We start from the raw sequence: 26480 nt of genomic DNA on the forward strand, positions 1-26480 counted from the left end.
CTTATAGGTTGAGCCCATGAGACTTCTATCCTCTGCCGATGAATCTGTGGAACTTAGTCAAAGTTACAGGTAGTTCTCACATCTGTCTGGGCTTTTTCCTGAGTATATGTAAGTTTCCCAGTCAACCAAGGATGTGTGGTGAGCTTATCATAAGCCCTTCTATGTCTTTATTTTCCAGATTCTGTCTGTTAAATTTCTAGCCAGTCTGCAGTTTATCCCAACTTGGACTGCATTAGGGTAACCAAACTTTGGCTTTCCCCACAGCCATTTGTACCCGGCTTACCATGCATTGCTACCCCTGCCCTCAGGTTGTATTATCCCACTTTGGCAGGCAAAGGTACTTTCTCAGTGACCAGAGTGGTGGTGGGAGGGTTCAGTGGGGTCCACCCCCGGCAGGGAGATTACACACTCCTCCTGTTCTCACAAGAAACTTCAGCAGTTGTCAAAAAGTAAATGCTTCTCAATTTGTTGTCTACCTTGGGTTGATTTCCAGTATCCTAAAGTGGTGATTTTTACAGTTTTGTCCAGTTTTATGCTTGATTTTTATGGAGAAAATGCTGAAATTGTAATAGTGCCAAAAGAATTGTTTATAAATCTTGTTTGAGATGTAATTAATATGCCATAAAATGTACCATTTTTAAGTGCTTAATTCCCTGGCATGTAGTATGTGCACAAATCATTGTGTGTAAAAAACAGTGAAAGGTAAATAAGGCCACTGTCTAATTCCAGAACATTTTTGTCACCCCCAAAAGAAACTCTTCACTCATTATCTCTTTTGATATTTGAAATGCAGTGTTTTCAGAACTTTTTAGATCCAGGTCATTTTTTTTTTTTTTTCATTAATTTGCCAACTGTTTCTTGAGCTCTTTCAGTTTGATCCCACCTTTCAGCTTAGTTACTTTTTATTTCTTTGATTATTTCTCTTCCATAAGTTATTTTATACATATCTTTTCTCTTTTGGACTTGTCTTCTACATCTGGGTATCCTTTATCATACTCATCTCTGTCATTCTCTCAAAATACTAAAAAATTTTGTAAACCCGTGTTTTTCTTTAATTTATAAATTCGATTTCCAGACTGAAATTTGCTGCCTCCATTACCTTTGCTAGCTAGGACTTCTAAAAGTTGGCAGTCATGCTTTCTTTTCCCTTAAAGCGATCTCTGTTGCTCTAAAATTATTGTCTTTCCATAGATTCAGTAATCTTTTGAACATCAATGAAAGTAAGAATTAAAGTTATAATATACGCTGTTTTCTTTTCTAGAATTAGAAAGCCTAGTGTTGTTTTTTTATTTTTCCCTTTTTTTGCCAGTATTCTAGTATTTATATTTTAATTGTATTTCTTGACTTCTAAAAGTGTTTGTGAGAAATTTTAAGCATTTACAAAAGTAGAGCGAATAGTAAACCCTGTCATTCCCATTTTATAGATTCAGCAGTTGGTACTTCATGGACAACCTCATTTCCTTTCGTCTCCTACCATTTTCCTCCTCTGAACAAATATTTTGAAGCAAATCTCAGACATCATGTTTCTTTTACAAATATTTCAGTATACATCTGCTAAATTGACTTCCATTTAAAAAAATGATCATAATGTCATTATTGCACCTACATTTTAAATTCCTTACAATCATTATTACATTGGTATGTTCATAGGTTCTTCCGGTACCAGATTGTCTTCATAAATCAAAACCAGTGCTAGCATATTTTAATTCTTTGGGATCAAAAATTATTTGTTTGAAAGTAATTGTTTGTTCTAAGAAACTCAGTATTTATGTTAACACGAAAGACTATCTAAATGATATTGTTAAGTTAAAAACAAATTGTAAAACAGTGTATATGATTGATTACACACTTCCTTTTGGAAATCCTAGTATTCACAAACTTAAGGAAAGCTGAGGGAAGGAAAGTAGGTCTCTGTGAAGACTGGATTGCAAACCATGTTTAATTTCTGTTTTATAATCGTGTTTTTATTTTTATTTTACAATGAACATGTAACACTTTTTAAGCAAAATTATAGTAAAGATGAAAGAAAATACCAATCCAATGAGAAAATGGGCAATAGATATTTTACTAAAGAATGTTTTAGAAGGTAATTAAGTACATGAAAAAAATATTCAATGTCATTAGCCATTAGGTAAATGCTAGTTATAATTATAGTGAGATGTCAGTGTACACCTTTAGAGTAACTAAAATAAGCTGTAGTGAAAATATTGTACCAAATGTTGGGAAGAATGTAGGGAAACTGTTCCTTCATACACTGCGAGTGGGAATGTAAAATGGTTCTGCCACTCCAGAGAGTTTTTTGGCAGTTTTGTATAAAATGAAGCATGCATTTAATCGTAGAACCCTTGTAGTCATTCTTGGTATTTTTCCCAGAGGAATGGACATTTAGATTCACACAAAAACTGAGACACAGATGTTCATAGCATCTTTATTTGTGATAGCAAAAAAAATGGAAACAACCAAAATGTCTTTCAGCAGGTGAATGGTTAAACAAACTCTGGTACCTCCATACAATGGAATTCTGCTCAGCATAAAAACAAATAAGTTATTGATACATACAACACCCTGGGTGGGTCTCGTGGTCATTATACTTAGTGAACAATGTCACTCTCAAAGGTTGCGAGATGATGTTCTACTCATACAGCATTCTCGGAATTACAAAACTAAACAGAGAGAACCCAGATTAGGGAAGGGAAAGGAGCATGACTGTGATGGGGTAACATGAAATAGTTGCTTTTTGGTGATATGGAGCAGTTCTGTGACTGATTGTGGTAGGAGCTACACAGACTTACAAATGAGAGAAAATTCATGGGACCGCACACATGCAAATCAGTGTATGCAAAACAAAATGGTAAAAACAGAAAAGGGCTCTGACTGGTGTGGCTCAGTGTGTTAGGCATCATCCTACAAACCGAAATGTCACTGGTTTGATTCCTGGTCAGGGCACAAGCCTGTGTGTGGGCCAGGTCCCAGGTTGAGGGTGTGTGAGAGGCAACCAATCCATGTTTCTCTCATGCATACGTATTTCTCTCCCTCTGTCTCTCCCTCCCTTCCACTTTCTCCATTCTTTTTTTTTTTAAGATTTTATTTATTTATTTTTAGAGAGGGAAGGGAGGGAGAGAGAGAGAGAGAGAGAGAGAGAAACATCAATGTGCAGTTGCTGGGGGCCATGGCCTGCAACCCAGGCATGTGCCCTGACTGGGAATCGAACCTGCGACACTTTGGTTCGCAGCCCACGCTCAATCCACTGAGCTACGCCAGCCAGGGCTTCCACTTTCTCTAAAAATAAAAAATGAAATCTTTAGAGAAGAAACTAAACTAAATAAGGTCTGTCTAGTTAACAAGATTATACCAATATTGGTTCCATACTGAGATCTATGTACAAATTTTGCAACTTCCTTTGATTTTGTAATTATTTCAAAATAAGAAATAGAAAATAAAAGAATTATTCTTTGGAGGTAAATGAAACAATATATTTCTTTTAGCAGCCTGATCTCATAATATATGTTGCAAATCTCAAAAAAGGTTTATAAAATATGCAGAATGGATTCATTGTTTTTGATTGTGGAACCTTCTTCACCCCCTCATGACCTCTCAAGGGTCTCATGTTCCTGAGGAATATTCATTCCCTTGTGACAATGGCCCACAGAGAAGAGCCCAGATTCTGCTTCTTAACTTTTACAAGGCAGTTCACACTTGGAACCTATGTGTCTGTAACCTGCACTTAGCATCCTCTGTCCCTCTTTTACCTACTCGTCCTCCCCAGTCCCAGGTCCCTGATTGTCCCCTGCATATCACTGCCTCTGCCTGGAGTGGCACTCATTCATTCCTCTGCCCTGGTGCCTCTGCCTGGCACATTGTTCCTTCAGGTATCAGCTGTCTCTGTAAACTTTGCTTGACTCCCTGGGCATATTCAGACATTCTTTTGCAAGTTTCCTATGTTGCTTTGTTTATGGCACTGTTTGAGAGGTTACTGCAAGGTACATTTGTCTACATGAGTCTTCATTTCTGCATCTTTAGCATCTTCAGTGCTGCCCTTCTGATGAGTACTGTAGTTTCTTCCTTCAGCTAGGAGGGACAGATGTAGTTTAAAGAGTGTTTTATTATCCCTCTGTAGACTATTCCCTAATAATGATGATACAAAATAATGATCATTTTGATGAATGAGGTACCTTATTTTAAGGAATACAGTGATTTTTATTAATTTGTAGTTGCTGTTTTAAATTTGATTTTTAATCCTTTCAGTATTTTGGTTTTTTTTTGTTTTTGGGGTTTTTTTTTTTTTTTGGTAATGTTAAAAAGAAAAGGGGCGGAAAAGGTGGAGCTTTTTGGTGCTTATAGCTGTGAGTGTATCCCTGAAGTACTTATTTGCATTCCTGATCCCTTTGACACAGCTCTGTGTAAGCAGATGGATCCACAAGTCTTTTGTCTCTTTCCAAAGGCATGCCATTTATCAGCAGGACAAAGAAAACTTCCAGGATGAGTGCACTAAGCTTCTGGTTGGCAATATTGTTATAACCCGATACAACAACCGTACCTATCGTATTGATGATGTGGATTGGAATAAGACTCCAAAAGATACCTTCACCTTGTCTGATGGGAAGGAGATCACATTCTTGGAATACTACAGGTTGAGAAAAGAAATTGGGCTTGGTGGTGGGTAGGGGGAGGACATAGACTACCATTCTGCATAAAGATAACTGTGTTCCATAGAGGCATAAAATGTGACACTTAAAATAATTGGACTGGCGGTGTGCCTAAGAATGAATTAACTTCTTTGTGAGATTGGACCTCAGTATGCCACTTGTACAGTTGCATTACTTTTAGTACTTTTGGAAGTTTGTGAATTATTCTCAGGACTTTTGAATTGTATTTTCTTTGCTGGTTTGGTTAGAAGTCGGGTCGGAGAGATTAAATGAAAGTCATTAATCATTCGACTATCATTTTGCCTTTCTAGTTGCCTAAGCCCTTTAGCCTGATGCAGTTTTAAACAAATTTTTTCTTTGACCATTAGCCTATTCCTCCTTTGTTTAATTGCAGCAGTAATTTGAGCCTGCTTTTCCAATTATAAATATGCTGTGATGAGTTTAAAATGACTCTTGACAAGGGTAGTATGAAAATTTGTACCTCAGACATGGTTAAAAGACTCAAACTATGTTGCTATAAGAGTAGTGATAGTGATGTTGATTCTGAAGATTTTTCCTGCCCCTGTCTTATTGTAGCAAAAACTATGGGATCACAATTAAGGAAGAGGAACAGCCACTGCTGATCCACAGACCCAGTGAGAGACAGAATAGCCAAGGGACGGTGAGTAGGGGGAATCCATCAGCTGCTCTTGGCCTTCTTCATGGCCTTGGGAACCAAGCAGCAATGATTACAGCATGGCTGGAGAAGGCTGTTGTAGAGTTTTGTCTGTCTTCTAGCCAGATGTGCCACCTCTGTAGGGTTTGCTTTTGAGGTCTCCGTAATGAGCTAAATGGCCATGTGAGCGCGTTAGATTAAGGAATCATGAGAATTTTCTGCTAAAGAAGATCAAAACACTGGGTTCATTAGGGACGTTTTAGCCATTTTAAGAGGGCTGGAGCTGGGGGAAAAGTGCCTTTACATCTGACTCTTCTAAGTGTGAACGCTAGAGACTGACAGGCTAAGATAAGGTAGATATACCAGCCTGATAGGATGTCTTATCTTAGCTTGTCTAGAGCCTCAAGAGGGACAGAATTTTTTTCTAGTTCTTTCTCTCCTTTTGACAATTTCAGTATTTTCCCCTTTATCTAATACAACAGCTGTAAGTGGTGTGACTGAGGGGGATGTGGGGGGGGGGAATACTTGCAGTGATTTGCTGCCCTCCAGGGCTTTCTGTTTCTTAGTTTGCCAGTGATAGCCCTGCTGGGCCAGCGCTGGGCATGGCACGTCCTATACAGGGCAGGGGAACAGGATCCTCCTTTACTACCTGCCTTTCCCTTTTCCGATCTCTCTGCAAAGCTGCTAAAAGGTGAAATCCTGCTGCTGCCTGAGCTCTCCTTCATGACTGGGATCCCTGAGAAGATGAAGAAGGACTACAGGGCCATGAAGGTGAGAAGCGCCTGCTTTGAGCAGGAGGCCTTTGCAACAGCAGGTTGAGCTAGACCTGTACCAGGCACACGTCTTTACCTGGGGAAGTCCATTCTCCCAAGCTCCAGTTTTCCTTTCTGTAAACATGGTCCATGTCCCTTCCCACACACTGGAAAAGCCTATCCGAGCTTCTTTTTGAAGGGTGTTAGAACAGTAGGGTGACCGGATTATAAGGTAAAAGGAAACAAATAATTCTCTCTTACCAATCCAGTGGATGACTGTAAACTGGTCATTTGGTCATAAATGAGATTCTTTGAGAGCACTAAATTTTTTTGAACATTTCTATAAGTTCAGTTTATTTGAAGGGATGGAGGAGATGTTGTAGGAGAAAGTTGACAAGTCAGAAGGTGAGGTAAAAGGACAGAAGTTTATCTTGTGGGACCTGGGGTATGCTGGAAGTTTTAGGCTCAGTATCTGTAGGAAATAGCTGAGGAGGAGATGAGTCCAGACGCTGAGTGCTTCACCTGTACGCTGTCTGTGGCTGCTGCTGCTCTGCATGCGTGAGACCTACTGCTGCCTCGCTCCTCCAGCCCTTGTTCATCTAATCCTTGGACTGTGCTGGCCTCAGATGCCACATGGGGTTGTTAGTAATATCACAAAGGGCTGGACATGACATGATGCTTAAAATTCCTATGAGAGGTTTCTTTCATGTGTACCTTCTGATACTTCTGCTTTTAATCTCTGGGTCAAGGATCCTTCCTTACAACTCCCAGTTGCCTAATGACTTTATGACCACAGAGCTATCTGTTTAGCTTTGTAGATTCACCCAGACTACCTCTCGGGGAATAACAGCTGTATGATTTGTTAGTACCAGAAGAATAGATAAATTAATAGAGAATTCACATAATTTGATTCAAAATCTTCGCACACACTTGTTGCACACTTGTTAGATATTTATTCAGCAATAAATATTTAGAAAGCAACTGTTACTGGCTAACCTCTGGACAAAAAAAGGGACGTTAATTGTCTGCTGCAGTATGGTATAAAGTATAAGACCGGATGTAGTTTTCCATTCTGTTATGTTTTCCAAATATTAAATAGGTAAAATCACACTCCCTTTGCTATTGTTTCATAGAATCTTTTATGAATTTTAAATTCAGAACATGGCATTGAAAAAGAGGTAAGACTTAGATGTCATGAGGGAGAAAGAAATAACATTTAAAATCCTTTTATGATTAAAATTTTAATCTTATACCTTATAAACATTACCAAGAGATGCTGATTAAAGTCCTTAGAGATATTTGAAAATTTCTGTACATTTCAATGGGAAGATTTCTTATGAAAACATTGAAGCTTCTGGTCACAATGGAGGTGTAGGTAAATATGCTTCTCCTCCTCACACAATTAACAGCAAAAATTACAACTAGACTACAAAACAAGTATCACCCAGATTCGTCAGAAAATCGAGCTGTATGGAAGTCCAACAATCAAGGATTTAAGGAAGCCACATTCATTCAGACAGGTAGGGGGTCAGAGACACAAGGAGAGACACAAGGAGAGGCACAGAGATGTGGAACAGGTAGTCCCACATTCACATATGGTGGATAAAAATTGGGAGGGATGTCTTGGGAGTGAGGGATCCCAGCCCCAGACTAGACCATCAGTCCAGGTTTCCAGTGCCAGGAAGATAAGTCCCTATAACTTCTGGCTATAAAAAACAGTGGGGGTTGGGAGAGTGCAAGAAACTACACCATTTTCAGGAGACTCCTCTTAAAGGGCCGGCAAGGGTCCTGGGACTTACGCAGACCCAACCCTTCTGGGATTCAGCACCAGAGCAATAGATGGAAGGGCACCAGTGGCATACCAGTGGAGAAATTGAAGTGGCTGGCAACAGGTTGAACACCGAAGGACAGCTTCCTCCCAGCAAAAATCCAGAGGCCAGGCAGCAGCATCATCCCCTCTCTGAGCCCTCCTCTACATGTAGCCACAGAGCAGTGACATGGGTTGCCCCACCCTGGTAATTACCTAAGGCTCTGCTCCATAAAACTTACAGGTGCACTTTTCTATAATAGGCCATGCCACTAAGATGGACTCAGCATGTGTACCTAATACACAGAAACACAGGGAGGCTGCCAAATTCAGGAGACAAGGAAATATGGCCCAAATGAAAGAACAGAACAAAACTCCAGAAAGAGAACTAAACAAAATGGAGACAAGCAACCTGTCAGAGATGCAGAGTTCAAAACATGGGTTATCAGGATGCTCAAAGAACTCATTGGGTACAGCAACAGCATAAAAAATGACCTAGGCAGAAATGAACATTACGTGAAGTGAAATAAAGAAAAATCTACAGGAAACCAGTGGAGGGGATGAAGCCAAGAATCAAATCATCAATCTGTAGTGCAAGGAAGAAAAAAGCAATCAGAACAGCAAGAATAAAAAAAATTTAAAAAATGAGGATAGACTAAGGAGCCTCTGGGACACCTTCAGACATACCAACATCCAAGTCATAGGGTGCCAGAAGGAGAAGAGGAAGAGCAAGAAATTGAAAACTTAACTTTGAAAAACTAATGAAAGAAAACTTCCATAATTTGGTGAAGGAAATAGACATGCAACTCTAGGAAGCACAGAGTCCCAAATAAGTTGGACCCAAAGATGACTACACCAAGACACATCATAATTAAAATGTCAGAGGTTAAAGAGAGAATCTCGAAGGTAGCAAGAGAAAAGCAGAGTTACCTACAAAGGAGTTCCCATAAGACTATCAGCTGATTTTTCAAAAGAAAGTTTGCAGGCTAGAAGGGACTGGCAAGAAGTATTCAGAGTGATGAAAAGCAAGGACCTACATCCAAAATTACTCTATCCAGCAAAGCTATCATTTAAAATAGAAGGACAGATAAAGTGTTTTACAGACAAGGTAAAACTAAAGGAGTTCATCATTAGCAAGCCATTATTATATGAGATGTTAAAGGGACTTATCTAAGAAAATGAAATTCAGAACTGTGAACATTAAAATGGCAATAAATTCTCAACTATCAACAGCCAAATCTAAAAAGCAAACAAGCAGAACAGAAACTATCATAGTATGGAGATCATTTGGAGGATTATTAGCTGGGTGGGGCAAGGGGGAGATTGGGGAAAAGGTACAGGGATTAAGAAGTACAAATCGCCCTGGCTGGCATAGCTCAGTGGATTGAGCGTGGGCTGTGAACCAAAGCATCACAGGTTCAATTCCCAGTCGGTATATGCCTGGGTTGCAGGCCACAGCCCCCAGCAACCGCACATTGATGTCTCTCTCTCTCTTTCTCTCTCTCTCTCTTTCTCCCTCCCTTCTCTCTCTAAAAATAAATAAAATCTTTTTAAAAATCTTTAAAAAATACAAATTGGTAGGTACAAAATAGGGTAATGTTAAGAACAATATAGGAAATGAAGTAGCCAAAGAACTTATATGTATGACCCATGGACTGAGGAGGGGATTGTGGGATGGAAGGGGGCTATCAGGCAGAGGGAGGCAAAGGGGAAAAAGTTGGGACAACTGTAGTAGCATAATCAATAAATTATATTTAGCCCTGGCTGGCGTGGCTCAGTGGATTGAGCGCGGGCTGCGAACCAGTCATTGCAGGTTCGATTCCCAGTCAGGGCACATGCCTGGGTTGCAGGCCATAACCCCCAGCAACCACACATTGATGTCTCTCTCTGTCTCCCTCTTCCAACTCTAAAAATAAAGTAAATAAAATCTTTTTTAAAAATAAATAAATAAATAAATTATATTTAGAAAAAAACACTGAAGACTCATTGGGGTTTGTTTTAACCTCATACTGAAGAAAGTAATACTTAAAACTAATTATCTTCACTTTAATTGTATTTAGGATTTGACCCAGCACATCAACCTGAGCCCCAAACAGCACCATAGTGCTTTGGAATGCTTGATACAGAAAATTTCAAAGAATGAGACAGCCAACAATGAACTAACACGTTGGGGACTCTATCTGCAGAATGATGTACATAAGGTAACCCAGAAAATGTGATGGGGTAGGGACCAGCGATTTGAGCGTTGTGACTCAGTGGTAGCTTCCTATCTTATCTTTATTTTAGAGTTCTTTTTTTTTTTCCTTTTTTTTTTCGGTCCTAGTCATAATACTTGAATTTCTTGGACTTAATTTGTCTAGTATTTCTTACAGATTCTTCCTCTGTATTTCCCAGGGATCCTAGCTGTTAATTTCCAGTCAGTTAGGTAGCAAAAGGATTATTGACTTAATGTTACCACATTTTCAGCTTTCCAGCCCAAATTACTTTTGTAAGCATGAGTCTGATTCTTTACACTTTTGCTAATGTATCATTATTCATTGTGTTAAATAGACTTTTATAATGTTAAGAAAACCATTAAAATTTTTTTGATTATAGATAAAGTATGTTAATATTTAAAAAATGAACAGAAGTTATGGAAAATAGAAATGCTCCATAATTACTTACTCAGAGGTAAGTAAGTAATTCCTCACTGCTGAGTATGGACTTACTCAGTTTACTATTGTGCAAACCTGATCATTCTTCCCCCCCACCCCCCAAAAAAAACAGGGTTGTAGTTAGAAAGTGATTTTAAAGATTGCAAAAATAGTCCATTATATTGATATATCATCAATCTAATTATCTTCCTGTTTTGGGACATTTAGGTCTGACTGATTTGTTATTCTTAACTTTAATTTGTTCTTTCATTATGTCTGTACTTTTTCCTTCCAGCTTTTCCTTTGTATAAAGTAGAATAGTAGTTTATGTTCAGCAGTAAGAAATTTTACCTTTAATTTTCTACTTTTAATTTTTCCCTTAAAGTATTTGAAGATTATGTTCTTGTTCACCTTGAAATTATAGTTGTTTTGTGTGCATTCTGTGCTTCTAAAAAGACAGCATCGTCTATTCCCTTTCTTGGGAGACCATGTTGGAAGTAACAGGGCAAGTCTACGTTGTGGAGCTGAGCAGTCCCCAGAGAGAACAGTCTCGGCGGTTTTCTAAATAATGTTTGCAGATGGTTCGGATCATAGGTACTTTCTTTCTGTTTAGATTGAAGGACGTGTTCTGCCAATGGAAAGAATTAACTTAAGAAATACTTCGTTTATCACATCACAGGAAGTAAACTGGACTAAGGAAGTGACCAGAGACCTTTCCATCTTGACTGTAAGTGATTTTCAGTGTGGTGAAAAGAGGACCAGTATTCCTGAAATGATGGAAATTAGGAAGATTTAGTGTCTTCATTTTGAGAGAAAGTTCCAACTGAATTCCTGCCCTTAATTGTCTACTAAACAGGGTCCCTCAAAGAGAATAAGGTGATGAGTTGTTAGAGGTAAGCCCACGGACTTAGGAAAAGAAAATAAATTGCTTTGGTAATTCATGTAGTGCCAGCCTCCCACTCAGTCTTCCCTTTCTCTTCCCCCTCTTTCTGCCTGGGGGATCCTGGGAGATGTTTTTCTTCATGAAATAAGCAAAATTAAAACAGCTTCCTACCAAGAGAAACAAAGAACAAAATGGTGTGTAATTATGTTTAAATAATTGTATGTGTACTGTTGTATGTATATTATGTGTATGTGTATGTGGTCCTTATGGTCACACATGAAATACACACATCTGTTTCTAAACTTTTTATGGAAATACAGCACATTTAAAGAAAAAAATTACACTTTTAAGTATATAGCTTGATGAATTTTCATAAGTTAAATAGACCTGTAATCAACACAAAGGGTTGAGAAAGAGAACTTCACCAGAGTCCCAGGAGTGCCCGTCCACGCTCCTAGTTCCTTCCTACCTCTTACCCCCACACACCCCTAGAGCAGTCACTACCCTGACTTCTAACAGCATAGATTTGTTTCAGCTGAGGTTTTTTCACACTGAAAGTTTATTTAGAAAGTTGCAGAGGTAGGAGAAGTGAGCCTGCTGGGCTGCGTAGGCTCAGGAAACAAGTTAAAGGAGCAAAAGAAGGGCCCTTGGAGCTTAGGGGAGAGAAAGGCAAAGATAATACAAGGGGAGGCGGTAGGGTGGTGGGAAAGAGGTGAAGTGGAGAGGCTCAGGTGTGCTCCTGAGAGGGAGAGCATGAGTTGCTTCAATTGTTTTTGTACTCGAAACCATACAGTAAACATTCTTGTACGTCCAGCTTTATTTCTTCAATCTTGTATTAGTGAGTTTCACTTGTATTGTTAGGTGTGGTTGTAGAGCTTCCATTCTCATTGCTGTGTAGCATTCCATGCCCTGATTGACTTACCAGACACATCTGTGTTGGTAATAGGACGTAGATAAGGCAGAACTCAAGCCAAGAGAGTGAAAAGCAACGTATTTTCTAATAACATCTCTGTGGTGTGAGTTTGGAGTGTTCAAGTTATAGGAAGTACTAAAATAGCCTGTGGTTGTTCCTAGGTCCCCATGCATTTCTGGGCACTTTTTTACCCAAAGAGAGCAATGGACCAGGCCCGAGAACTGGTCAGCATGTTAGAGAAGATAGCTGGCCCCATTGGCATGCGCATGAGTCCGCCAGCCTGGGTCGAACTAAAGGATGATCGAACCGAGACCTATGTCAGAACCATTCAATCCATGCTGAGAGCAGAGGTAATAAATTTAATTTGAGTAGATTTACAGGATATCTATTCTAAAATACTCTGAATACTTGATTTTAAATAAACCTTGGTTATCAGTCTGCTATGATGATGTTCAGAAACCTGTGTCTTACTCATGTGCATGTGAAATACTGACAAAAATAGCCATTATGCCCATCCATAAATTTTGCTTCTCTCATTCTATGTTGGCACTCTCATGCTAGTATTCTGTTCATCACGTAATTGGCTCAGGGAATAGATGACTTAACTTTAGTTTGTTATCTATATAGAACATTTCGTGCTCAGAAAGCAACTTCTTGGGCCAGGTGCCGTCTTGCACGAATCAGTACTGAGCTGCTCCAGTTTGGTCTGGCTCTAGATTCAAATTGCTCTAGTGATGAACTTGGCAGGTGGCCCATCAGCTCAGTGTTGATAGCCGATCGGGATCACTGGAGCTGAGCAGGTCATAGTCCTCACAACTCAAGTAGTTCAGGCCTGTAGCTCTTATTTGTATGTAAGTGAAACAGAGGAAGAAGATTAAGGAGGAAAGAAAAGCAGAGGAAAGTTTTTGGAAGTGATTAGTCCTGGAATTGAAGATCAGTTCTTCTGGGATCAGTACTACAATTAGATTAACTTGGTATCCTAGCTTTCTGCGTTTGACCTACCACTCTGAGTGTATCCATCCATAGCAGCACATTCCTGTTCTCTTTCTCTTTGTAATTTCCTCCCAACTTCCTGTGCCTGCTGTACTCTGCTGTGCCCACCTCCCCCGCACCCCCCATACTGCCCCTGTGCTTGGTCATTGATAAAGTCTGCTCTGCTTCCATTGGAACAACCCAGTTTAGGTCACTCCCCCATTTCACAGCCTCTTGTGTTCTCGTCCTGAGAGTGTATTGCCAGCAGTTTTCAGGTAGTGTTGATATGAATTTCATTCATAATGTGTACCAGATTCAGCTCATTTTGGTATTGCTGTCACTCTGTAATCTTTACAGCATTGTTTTATTATTCTCTTTGCTAGGGGTTACAAACTCAGATGTCTGCTGGAGCCAGATGAGTAACACAGAAGAGTGGAGTGGGTTGGGAGGGAACTATTTTTTGTTGTTGTTGTTGTTGTTTTTTCCCAAAAGAAGCCAAAAACCTAGATTTGCGTATGTGTGCACTTCCCTATGTGAAAGTGCTAATAATAACAACTTACGAATCGTTGTAGGGACTGAAAAACCACATCTGTTTGCTAGATCCAGCCCATAATAGGCTCTCCGTGTGCAACCTGTGTTCTACGTGACTTTGGAAGTTCTTTGATGTGATTGCTGGAACGTCCTCTGAGAAGTCTTATCTAACACTGATCTTGATTTCCAATAGACTGCTATTGATTTATCTTTAATAGCCGTTTTAGCCAACTTATTTCACTGGAGTGCTACTTTCATTTATTCAGACTTTGAAAGATCTCTCTGTTTAGTACTGGATTTCTGAGGCAGTGAGGGATGGAGGGTGCTGATACGGGATGAGCTGCTGGCATTATCATCTCTCTTCTAACCAGAGAGAAAGAGCACTACCTACAGATTTGGCAGTAGCTTTATTTTCATCTGCAATTGAAATTTTCATCTGCATTTCATCTGCTGTGAATTTTGAGGTATTGAATTCCATGTGTCCTCAAAGTTCTGTGATATGGGTATAATAAGGTGCTTACTATACTAAAGAGAGTGATAAAAAACACTGCAGAGAACTGAAAGCAACATGTAATAAACCTTTACATATTTTCAAGTCTGCTCCTTTTCCAGGCATCTTAAGCTTCCAAATAAATAAATAAATAAATAAATAAATAAGATACACAGCTCTCAATAATTTTTGGTAACATATTACCTATCTGTGAAAAGAACCCGTGGACCCAACATTCAGTTCAAGGACCCTTTTCTGTATTAGAAGGTCCACCACCTCTGTTTCAGTTCTCTCTCTACATTAAAGGTGCCTTGGCTTTGCAGACTCTCAAACGGCCTCCGACTGAGCCCTGTCAGAGTTCCCAAGCCTGACTTATATATACTTTATCTCCTCAAGGGGAAGATCCAGATGGTCGTGTGCATCATCATGGGCACACGTGACGACCTCTATGGGGCCATTAAAAAGCTGTGCTGTGTGCAGGCTCCAGTGCCTTCGCAGGTGAGTGGGAACCAGGCAGGAGGTGCAGGTGGAAACCAGCCTCCCTCGGGGCTTGGAAAAGAGTGGGTATGTGTGTGCAAAAAGACTGAAGTAACTGTTAGAAGCCAGCATGTGTAGGCCCTCCTACAAAACCTTCCCCTTATTACAGTAACCCAGAGAAGGCAGGTGGCTGCCTTCAGGTTCCCAGATGAGTACTTTAGCGTGTTCAGAGGGTGAGTCTTCAAGTGGTTTCCCATGACTGGGTTCTAAGAGTACAGCCCTCCTTCACTCAAAGAGGGGAAAGCTGTTTTCCTCTGGAGGCTGAAAACATTTTTACTCTGCATGAGATCTTTTGAAGATATTTGTTTTTTTCAGTTTTAGTTTGTATTTATGTTGTGTATGTGTGAATGCATGTGCCTAGAAACCCTAAAATTAGAACTATTAATGCAAAGTGTATTAGCTGCTAACTGGAGTTTCTTAAACAAGTAGAGTATATACTTTGAATTGTTTACATCATCTGAGAGGTTGACAGTGTCTTCTTTCCCCACACCTTTTGGTCCCTGTGTTATAGGTCATCAATGCCCGAACCATTGGTCAGCCCACCAAGCTTCGGAGTGTGGCACAGAAAATTTTACTTCAGATTAACTGCAAATTGGGTGGTGAGCTCTGGGGAGTGGATATTCCTCTGGTGAGTGATGCTGCGATACGTCTTCATTCAAGTCAGCTCTCCAGAGAGTACTGCCTACCTATTTTCCTTGTGGGGTTAGCCCTACTTTCAGTGCTTAGTAGTCTCAATGCTTGTTTTTGAATAGCATTGAGTAGAATGCTATTGCTTGTTCTACTCAAGAAGTCTACCCAATTCTACTATAGAAGTAGAATTCATTGCTTGTTTTTGTGTAGCCCATGAGCTAAGAATGGTTTTTGCATTTTTCAAATGGTGAAACAAAAATAAAGCTAATATTTTCTGGCAGATGAAAATTACATGAAATTCAGTGGTCAGGGTCCTTAATTGCAGTTTTATTGGAAAATACTGTACTCCCTTGTGGACTGTTGTGGCTGCTTTTGTGCTGCCGCAGTGGACTGAGCAATTCCTGCGGAGATATGTGGCTCACAAAGCCTGAGACCAGTTACCCAGTAATCCTTCCCAGAAAGAGGGTGCTGGTCCCTGGCCCACATCTCTGACTTCATGTTGTGTGCCTTTCCCAGAACTTACTTTCATATGTTGCTTTGGGGTTCAGATAGTAATTAAAGATTTTGTTTTTCATTTATTTTTTTTGTTTCCTAACACAGAAACAGTTAATGGTGATCGGGATGGATGTTTACCATGACCCCAGCAGGGGCATGCGCTCTGTGGTCGGCTTCGTGGCAAGCATCAACCTGTAAGCACCTTGCATCATGCCACTTTGTTTGGTTACCTCGTCTTGATAGCTAATCTTATTATAAATACAGCAGGTATTTTTGAGTATTTCATATTATCGTAAAAGTATACTTTCTTTTACCTAATACATAGAAGTATACTCAACTCCTTCCTCTTATGTCTTCCTACAGTGCTAGTTTACACAGTCTCTTCACCAAACTTGTCACGTTTGTAAGTTTGTTCCCTGGCTGCCATGTAGTCTCCTTCAGAATGGGGTCTGTGTCTTGTCAGTGGTGTTTTTTGCCCCCTAGAAGCAAAGGTTTTTTGTTGTTTTTTTTTTATTCGACTATAAAGATAAGGCATGCCCATGCAAATATCTGTTGAAATTTAAAAGTGAGTTTTTTATGGTTCATTTTCTTTTAACCACTACCTAATGTTTGATGTATATATACTTTCAGGTTCTCTTTTATGCATATACTGACACACAGAGGTGCTGTATATATGCATGTACAAGGAGCATAGTACTTTGTATACTGTTCCTCAGCTTGATTTTTGTACTTAAACTGTATGTTTTGGACATAGAGTTTTCCATAGCAATCCAGGTAATTCTCAACCAGTTGTCCTTAACTCTTGTGTGGAGATTGTTGTATGCCACAGCACTGTTTGCTTAAACTAGTCCTCTATTGGTGGATCTCTACACTGTCCAGTTTTTCAGCTGGAAGCGGTTTTGTGGCAAGTGTCCACAACTATGCCCATATTTTTACATTCTGTGTATGACATACACCCACCCACACACACAACTAGTATGTGTCACATGTGGCTTCATGTGTAGCATAAATAATTTGCTACCTGTTGTTGGATTGGGGCTTAGAGATGCCCATGTGGGCTGCCTTTCAGGCTGTGGGCCTTCCTCTGCGAGTATGTGTTCATGCTTTCCTCTTTCTCTCTCGTTACTCCTCCACCCCAGCACCCTCACAAAGTGGTTTTCACGAGTGGTATTCCAGATGCCGCATCAAGAGATTGTGGACAGCCTGAAGCTGTGCCTGGTGGGCTCCTTAAAAAAGTTTTATGAGGTGAGGAGAATGGAAATCCTAAAGTTTTGAGGGTTTGAAGGACTGCATACCTGAGCACTTCCAGAGGAAGTCTGATTTGGTGGGAGGGATCCAACCTTGAAGGTGAGTCTCTTAAGCAAACCAAAGAGTTGGTTGTTGCAGAGCAGGCAGCTTGACAGGGCTGTTCTCAGGCTACTGCTTGTACAGAGCTGAATGCTTTCATTTGGTTTGGTAAATAGTGATTATTTCCCAGGTTGTCAGCCTGATGCCTATAGACAGAGTCTTCATGCCCTTATCAGGGAGACTGGGGGTAAATTTCAGCAATTAAAGCAGTTTATAGATTTACCCAGCTTTATGGCTGTCATTAGGTGCTGGCTCTTTTCATTTGGGTTCAAGACAAATGCCTCCCTATAAATCAGCCACAGAACTCAAAGGAATGCTAACCACAGAGAATTGCTGTCATTAAGCTGATACTGGGTCTGGAAAAATGAGCAAGCAGAATACTAGGCTTTGTCTTGGCCAGTACATCAAAGCAAGCACTGGTGAGTAACTTTCATTTCTTAGGGTCAGAGTTGGCCCTTTGCATGGAGATTAACCAGCAAGAAATTTAATAATTTCATGTGATTAAACTCAGTCTCTAGAACTCTTCCTTGTTTCTTTTAGAGTAAATGTTTCCTATGGTGTCCTTCAAATAGTTTGATACTGTTTCAGGATTGATTGTAGATTATGTAGAAAAAAATTGAATTTGTGTCTCTAAGGAGGTCCCCGTGATATGTTACTTTGCTACCAAGTTCTACCACACTTTCCTTTTTCTTGTCATCACTGCTTTCCTTCAAAGTTCTGTCTTTTAGGCCCATGCTCAAAAGTTACTTCTGTGAAGCCTTTCCTTTTATTCCCCGCCACCCTTGCCCCCCCACCCCTGCCCTTTGCCAGACTTATATTTTTATGTTCCTCTCCCAAGACCCTTAGTTTATATTCTGTATAATGATTAGCGCCTTATATGAATTTCTTGAATCATTATGTATCTTTCCCTCTGGGTTGTAATTTACTTGAGTACACTTTGGTTATTGATGGCTGTGTAACAAATTACTCTAAAACTTAGCAACATGCAGTGAGCATCTGTGGTGTTCACAGGAAGTTGGACAGGGCACAGTGGACTCCCATTCCTCTCCATATGGCCTTGCCACATCTGCTCACTTGGGCGTCCTCACAGCATGGCGTCTGGGTTCAGTGCATGAGTGATCCAAGAGACTGAGAGAGCAGGTGTAAGTCATGTCGCCTTTCATACCTTAGCCTGGAAGGTCATGCAGTGTCACTTCTGCTGCATTCTGTTTATTGACTGATGTTATGAATATGCCGAACATTTGGAGGAGCCAGTGAACCTCAGTTTTGCCAGAGAGGGTAAAAGCACAGTATATTTACCCTGTCAGGCCCTTAGAACTCTAACATAAAGATTTAAAAATACAGTTCAAGCTTATGGCTTAGAGATTGTTATGGGTTGATTTGTGCCCCACACCCCAAAAAGATGTTGAAGCCCTACTCGTGAATGTAACCTCATTGAAAATAGGGCCTTTGCAGGTGATCCAGTTAAGATGGGGTCACTAGAGTGAGCCCTAATCCATCGTGACTGTGTCCTTACGAAGAGAGGAGATGGGGACGCAGACACACACGTAGAGGAAAAGCAATGTAAACACACAAAGAGATCACAAAGGAACATGAGAGGTAACTAGGAGTGAGGAGGGACTCATGGAAAAGACTCTTACAGGCTTCAGAAGGAAATGGCCCTGCCAGTGCCTTGATTTTGGACTTCTCACCTCCAGCCCTGTGGGACAGTACATTACTGTTGTGTGGGCCACCAGGTTAGTGGAGCTTGGGCACAGGCGCTCTGGCAAGGGAGTACACACCCAGCTTTCGGTGCCTGCAGTTGTGGCCCTGATCCAAGAACCACTACACCAGGTAGGAAAAAGAGTGTCATGCTCCTGTGGGGGAAAGCAAAGCAAAGTATGCTGATACCTGTGTCCTCCCCACCCCAGCCCCTTCCCTGGGTCTCATAGAGGGGGGAGGAACCTGTCTGGTGGGACATTTCCTTGGCCGCCACTCATGTGGAGTGTGACTGCACACATGAAAAAGTGTGGTAGCCAGCCCTCACAGCTTTCTTTCTTCCCTCCGTTCCAGACAGAGTGTTTCAGTGGCCTGTCCTAATTCTCCATCAAACTGTTAATCTGAGAATGAAAATGTGTCCTTTGGTCTGAAGAAATGTGATTTGGCGAGCTAAATTGGTGAAATATCTCCTGTTTTAGTCCTTTTTTAGTATTTTGAGCAGTGGCATCTACCAGCAGGTATGCAAAACCCCTCCCACAAGAGGCGTCTCTTTTCCCCAGGAGCTGTTTGTAGCCCCTGGAGCCGCCAGGGTCAGTGCAGCTTGCCAGCTCTGTGCAGGGCCTTTCCTCTGGAGTCTGCCTCGGAGAATGCTGTCTGCGTTCTCTTGTTTCTCCTCCGGGCACACAGAGCAGCTCTTACTGGTATTTTGCATGTCAGACAGTGCAGGGGAAATATGTCTGGATTCAGCCCGCTTCCACATTGCTGCAGCCCCCAGTGTCCACTCACTCACGGACCAGGTGCCACCTCAGGCAAGCACACCAGGAGAGTTGCTTGCTGGTTCCAGCCACTTTCTGATCCTGAGACAGGGTCATTAGTCCCCATTCACCTTTCCCCCTACTTCCTGGTAACATCTACTTTGCTTTGCGTTTCTGTGAATTTGCCAATTTGGAATATATTATATAGAAATAATTATAAAGTATGTGAACTTTTGTTTTTGGCTTCTTTCATTGAGCATGTTCCTAAGGTTCTTCTAAGTTGTGTATATCAGTACTTTGTTACTTTTTATGTATGAAGAGTATTCCATTATATGTGTATTTCACAATTTGTTTATCCAGTCATCATTAATGGACATTTTAACTGTTCCTACCTTTTGACTATTATGAATACTGCTGCTGTGCAGATGCTTATCTGTGTATTTGTTAGAGTACCTATTTTCAGTTATTTCGGGTATATACCTAGGAGTAAAATTGATGGATCATATGGTAATTCTATGTTTAATTTTTTGAGAAACTGCCAAACTGTTTCCTACAGTGGCTGCACCATTTTACATTCCTAACAGCCATGCACAAGGGTTCCAGTTTATCCACGTGCTCACTAACACTTCTTCTTTTTCATTTTTAAATTAACTTGCATTTCCTTAATGACCAGTGATGTTTGTATGTTTATTGTCCATTTGTATATTCTCCTTGGAAAAGTCTTTTCAAATCTTTTCCCGACTTTTTAATTGAGTCTTTTTGTTGTTGAGTTATAAGAGGGCTTTTTAAAAAACATTCTAGATACTGAACCCTTGTTTGACACAAGATTTGCAATACTTTTGCCTTTTTTTTAGGGTGTCTTCACTTTCTTGATAATGTTGTTTGGTGCACAAAAGTTTTAAATTTTGACAAAGTCCATTTCATTTTTTTTCTCATTTTGTTCCCATGCTTTTGGTGTCAAATCTGAGAATCTGTTGCCAAATCTGAATGAGATTTACCCCTGTATTTTCTTTTAACAGTTTCACAGCTTTAGCTTTTATATTTAGGTCATCGATTCATTTTGAGGTACACTTCATGTAAAGTGAGGTAGAGGTCCGACTTTATTCTTTTGTATATGGTTATCTGCTTGTCTCAGAAGCTCTTGCTGAAGAGACTACTCTTTTTTCATGTTAAGGTATTGGCATTCTTGTTAAAAATCAATTGGCCATAGGTGTTTAGATTTCTTTTGTTTGTTTTTTTTAATTGAATTCATTGGAGTTATGTTGGTTAATAAAATTACATAGGTTTTGGGTATACAATTCTACAGTGCATCATCTGGATACTGTATTGTGTGTTCACCACCCCAAGTCAAGATTCCTTCTATCATCATTTATCCCCCCTGTATGAATTTATTTCTGAACTCTAAATTCTATTCCACTGGTCTTGTGTCCATCCTTATGTCAGTAAAATGCTGTTTTGATTACTGTTTCTTTTTAGTTAATTTTGAAATTGGGAAGTGTGAATCTTCCAGTTTGTTTCTTTTTTGATATGTTTTAGCTATTTTGGGCCACTTAGAATTCCATATGAATTTAAGTATAGGCATTTCCATTTGTGTAAAAAAGCCATGGAATTTTGATAAGATTTACATTGGATGTGTAAATAGTTTTGCAAATATTGCCATCTTCATAATACTCAGTCTTGCAATATATGGCCCTAAGGTATCTTTCCATGTATTTAGGTCTACCTTAATTTTTCAGCAGTGCTTTATAGTTTCCATGTAAAAGTATGTTACTACCTTGGTTAAATTTATTTCTAGGTATTTGATTCTCTTGGATGCAGTTGTAATTATAAATGAAATGACTTTATTAATATCACTTTTAAATTGTTCTTTACAGGTATATAGGGATACAACTTGTTTTAGCATGTTAACCTTTAACCCTACAACTTTGTGAATTTATTTATTACCCTTTAAAAACTTCTTTGGGATTTGAAAATTCTTTGGGATAATACAATCACATTATCCGCATATGGAGGTAGTTATACTTCTTTCTTTACAATTTTGATGCCTTTTCTCTCTCTCTCTCTTTTTTTTCTTAGTTGCTTGGGCTGTAATTTCCAGTACAAGTTTGAATACTAGTGGTGAAAACAGGCATTCTTGTCTTTTTCCTGGCCTTAGGGGGACAGTTTCAAATATTTCACCATGTGTTTTCTATGCACTTCCTTTATCCTGTTTCCTTCTAATTCCTAATTTGATGAGTGTTTTTATATTAAAAGTGTGTTAGATTTTATCAAATACTTCTGCCTATTTATAATAGTCTTGCTCAGATTGATACCAACTTAATTTCAGTAATATAAAAAAAATTCTGTCCCTGTATAGTTGTAGTCTCTCTCTTTCTTTCTTTGTTCTAATTCTGTATTATGGTTCTCCAGAGAAACAGAACCAATAGAGTATTAAGTGTGTATAAAGAGATTTATTTTAAGGACTTGGCTAACATTTTTAGAGGATGGAAAGTTGAAAATTTGCAGGATTGGCCATTAAACTGGATACCCAGGAAAGAGCTGATGTTTCAGATCAAGTTCGAGCTATGCTACTTGGTGCTCCTTAGGCTTCTTGGATTTGCAGTTAACTTTTTCTTCAGATTTGGAATTGTTAGTCTACCATTTGTGCAAATATTTCTTTTGCCCCCTTTTCTCTCCTACTGAGACTCCTGTTATGTTGGTATGCTTAATGATGTCTCACAGGTCTCAGAGGCTGCATTTATTTATTATTCCTTCTTTTTTTCCTTTCTATTCTCACATGGGATAAACTCAGTTGGCCTAATAGTGATTATTTCTTCTGCCTGATCAAATGTGCTGTTAAGCCTCTCTCGTGAATTTTTCATTGTAGTTATTATACTGTTCAGCACCCCAGTTTCTATTTGATTGTTTCTTATCATTTCTATGTGTTTATTGATAGTCTCTATTTGGTGAGACACTTCTCATACTTTCCTTAAGGTCTTTAGATGTGGTTTTCTTTAGTCTTTGAGTAGTATTTGCAATAGTTGGTTTAAAGTACTTGTCTAGTAAAACGAACATATAGGACAGTTTTTATCGTCTACTTTTTTTCATGTGTATGGATCATATTTTATTTGTTGGTATGTCTCAAAAATTTTTATTGGAGAATGAGTATTTTTTAAAAGATTTTATTTATTTATTTTTAGAGAGGGAAGGGAAGGAGAAAGAGAGAGAGAGAGAGAAAAATATCAATGTGCGGTTGCTGGGGGTCATGGCCTACAACCCAGGCATGTACCCTGACTGGGAATCGAACCTGCGACACTTTGGTTCGCAGCCCGCGCTCAGTCCACTGAGCTACGCCAGCCAGGGCTGAAGAATGGGTATTTTTAATATAACGTGGCAACTCTGCAAATTGTATTTCCATGGACAAAGATTGCTGTTACTGTTGCTTGTCCGATGAGTTTCTTGGCCTGATTCTGTGATCTCTGTAGTCTGAAGTGTGCATAGCCACTAAAACCTCCCCCCTTTTAGCTTAGTAACCAGGTAATGGCTGCACAAAGAATTCTTTAAATGTCTGGGACTTGTTTTGCCCCCTCTGGGGACTGGTAGATTACTTTTACATTAACATGGTTGGTAGTGAAGCTACAGGTATAACAGCTACTTCAGAGAAAGGGGAATGTGCATAGAGCAAGGTAAAACACAGCAAAATCATTGTTCTTACTGAGATTCAGTCCTTTTTATTGTATAAATATTCTTCAGATTGTTGAAAGTTTTTGGTTATTCTCAGTAGTTATAAAGAAGTTGATTTTGACTAGTTTTACAATGTACCTATTGCTTAAATGGAGGAACAGATTTTTGGAGGTCCTTTTACATTCGAGAAATATTCTCTGAGGAGTGCTTCATCTTAGATCAAAGGGTGATTTAGAGGTATATAAGCCCTTAGAGAAGACTACAGCTCATTTTAGAAGTATTTCAATCCATAAAATCAGATATGATAACACAGAGTGCTAGTGTTCCCAAGTTTTTCATAGTATTAAAACTCCAAACACTGGGAACAAATAAACTTAAATCTTTTCTGTGTGAAGAACACCATTCTAGGCCCTATATTATTTCTGTTAACAGTATTGTAAATACTATGTTTGGCATGCAGTATTTAAAAAATACATTAAACATACACATGTATATCTGTATATACATAAGTATAGATATATACATATACACATACATAAATTTGTATATATACATATATAATATGTGATAGATAATAAGTTTAATTGAAGAGTAATAAAGCAAAAAAGAGTAAGAAAGCCAAGATACAAAAAGACAGAAAGCCTACACGTTAGCATATTAGACATACACTAATTATGGAAGAGGCAGCTGAAATGTTGAAAAGATTTGCAGGATGTTTGAAAGTTTTGGGAGATCAAAAATTAGAGACCAGGGCCCCCAAATCAGTGGTGGTCCTGAGCAAACTCCCCAGTCTTTGTGCTGTGAATCTAAAGAACTAAAAATCAGGAGTAAAGAAAAACTATTGGTAGACCAACTATTTATTTCAGTCTTTAAGTATGGATTTAGGTGAGCTGTTAATTTCACTGCTCACTTGCCAGAATCAATGAAACCCTCTGAAGGAAGATTAACATTATCCTAGGCATCAAACTGTTTCTACAATGTCTAGCAGTCAATAGATAATAACTAATAACACATGGAGAGAAAATGGAGACACTAAGACCAAGAAAAACAATAAATAATTGATCCTGATCCACAGAAGATTCAATTAATTGAGCAGACACATTTAAAAATAGGTGCACTGAATATGTTCAAAAAGATAAAAGATAACATTTGGAATTTTAGCAAAGAATTAGAAACTACTAAAAAAGCAATTGGAATTTCTAGAATGGAAAATTGTGCTAAACAAATTCACTCAATGAATGGGTATATAAGGTTGCTAGAGCTTCCATAACAACATACCATAGCTGGGTGGTTTAGAGGACAAATATTTATTTGCTCACAGTTCTAGAGGGTGGAGGTCCAAGATCAGGGTGCTGGCAGGTTTGGATTCTCTAGCGGTCTTTGTTCTCGTCTTGTAGATACTGTGTTCTCTCTCTGGTACATGGTCTTCACCCTTTGTGTATCTGTGTCCTAATCTCCTCTTGTTATATTTAGTTAGGGCCCATCCCAATGACCTCATTTAAACTTAATAACTTCTTTACTTAATATTTTTAAAGATTTTATTCATTTCTTTTAGAGAGAAGGGAAGGGAAGGGGAGAGAGGGGGAGGGAGAGAAACTTCAGTGTATGAGAGAATTTGCTTTGCAGAGTGGCACCCAACTGGCCTACTCAATTCACGGCTTAATAACTTCTTTAAAGACTTCATCTCCAAATATAGTCACATTCAAAGGAACTAGGGGTTAGGACTTCAACATACAAATTTTGGGGAAACACCACTCCATGCACTAAAAAATGGGTCACAGTAGTTTAGACTTAATTGAAGTAACAAGCCAACTGAAAAATAGATAAGAAAATCAGACTGAGCCCTACCTGGTGTGGCTCAGTGGATTGAGCGCTGGCCTATGAACCAAAGAGTTGCCAGTTTTATTCCCAGTCTAGGGCACATACCTGGGTTGCAGGCCAGGTCCCCAGTATGGGGTGCATGAAAGACAACCACATATAGATGTTTCTCTCCCTCTGCCTCCTTCCCTTCTCTTCTCTAGAAATAAATAAAATTAAGAAAAGAAAAAATCAGACTGAAGAATTGAGATATAAAAGGTTAGAAAGTATAACAGAGCAACAGATAGGAGAATGTGAAGTTAAAATATAATATATGCATAATAAGCATCCCATAGGGAGGTTAGGGTGTAAGAGGAAACATCTGAAAAGACAATAGTAAAGAATATTCCTAAGCCCTGGCTGGCGTAGCTCAGTGGATTGAGCGCGGGCTGGGAACCAAAGAATATTCCGAAAGTGATAGAAGATATAAGGCAGATACAAAAAATTTAACAAATCCCAAATAGGATGTATTAAAAATAAAAGTAAACTTAAGAAGTACACTTACGTAAAACTGGTGAAAGTAAAGACATATATATCAGTCAAAGGAAAATAAAAGAGTTTTCCATCAAAGGACCAAAAAATGGAATAATAGCTAACTTGTCAAAGGAAGCAGTGTAAGCAAGATAATAAAATAATAGCTATAAAGTGCTTAAGGAAAATAAATGCCAAGCTTATTTTATGAGTCCAGCATTATCCTAATTTCAAAACCAGATAAAGATACCTCAAAAAATTGAAATTATAGACCAATATCCCTGATGAACATAGATGTAAAAATCATCAACAAAATATTTGTAAACTGAATTCATCAGTACTTTAAAAAGATCATACACCATGACCAACTGGGATTTATTCCTGGGATGCAAGGTTGGTACAATATTCGTAAATTAATTAACATGGTACACCATCTAAACAAAAGAAAGGATAAAAATCATATTATTATTCCAATAGATACATAAAAAGCATTTGACAAAAATCTGACATCCATTTATGATTTTTAAAAAACTCAGCAAATTGGGATTGGAGAGAACATACCTCAGCATAATAAAGGCTATATGTGACAAACCCACAGTTAACATACTCAATGGGGAAAAACTAAAAGTGTCTCCCTTGATATCAGGAACAAGACAGGAATGTCCACTTTCATTGTCTTATTCAACATTGTGCTAGAAGCCCTAGCCACAGCAGTCAGACAAAAAGAAGAAATAATAGGCATCCA

General features: G+C 39.1%; 1 protein-coding gene across 1 annotated transcript in view; it reads left to right on the forward strand.

Annotated features, from left to right (window-relative positions):
- PIWIL2 (piwi like RNA-mediated gene silencing 2) overlaps positions 1 to 26480 on the forward strand; it is a 67340-nt gene that overhangs the window by 21277 nt on the left and 19583 nt on the right. Inside the window, exons 10-19 of the mRNA XM_036032670.1 lie at positions 4442 to 4630; positions 5223 to 5307; positions 5983 to 6072; positions 9921 to 10061; positions 11107 to 11220; positions 12451 to 12639; positions 14679 to 14780; positions 15331 to 15447; positions 16050 to 16138; positions 17084 to 17189. Of these exons, the coding sequence (XP_035888563.1) occupies positions 4442 to 4630; positions 5223 to 5307; positions 5983 to 6072; positions 9921 to 10061; positions 11107 to 11220; positions 12451 to 12639; positions 14679 to 14780; positions 15331 to 15447; positions 16050 to 16138; positions 17084 to 17189 (1222 nt within the window). The remainder of the gene's footprint in view (positions 1 to 4441; positions 4631 to 5222; positions 5308 to 5982; positions 6073 to 9920; positions 10062 to 11106; positions 11221 to 12450; positions 12640 to 14678; positions 14781 to 15330; positions 15448 to 16049; positions 16139 to 17083; positions 17190 to 26480) is intronic.

The sequence above is a fragment of the Phyllostomus discolor genome, chromosome 8 (assembly GCF_004126475.2).
Source record: "Phyllostomus discolor isolate MPI-MPIP mPhyDis1 chromosome 8, mPhyDis1.pri.v3, whole genome shotgun sequence".
NCBI lineage: Eukaryota > Metazoa > Chordata > Mammalia > Chiroptera > Phyllostomidae > Phyllostomus > Phyllostomus discolor.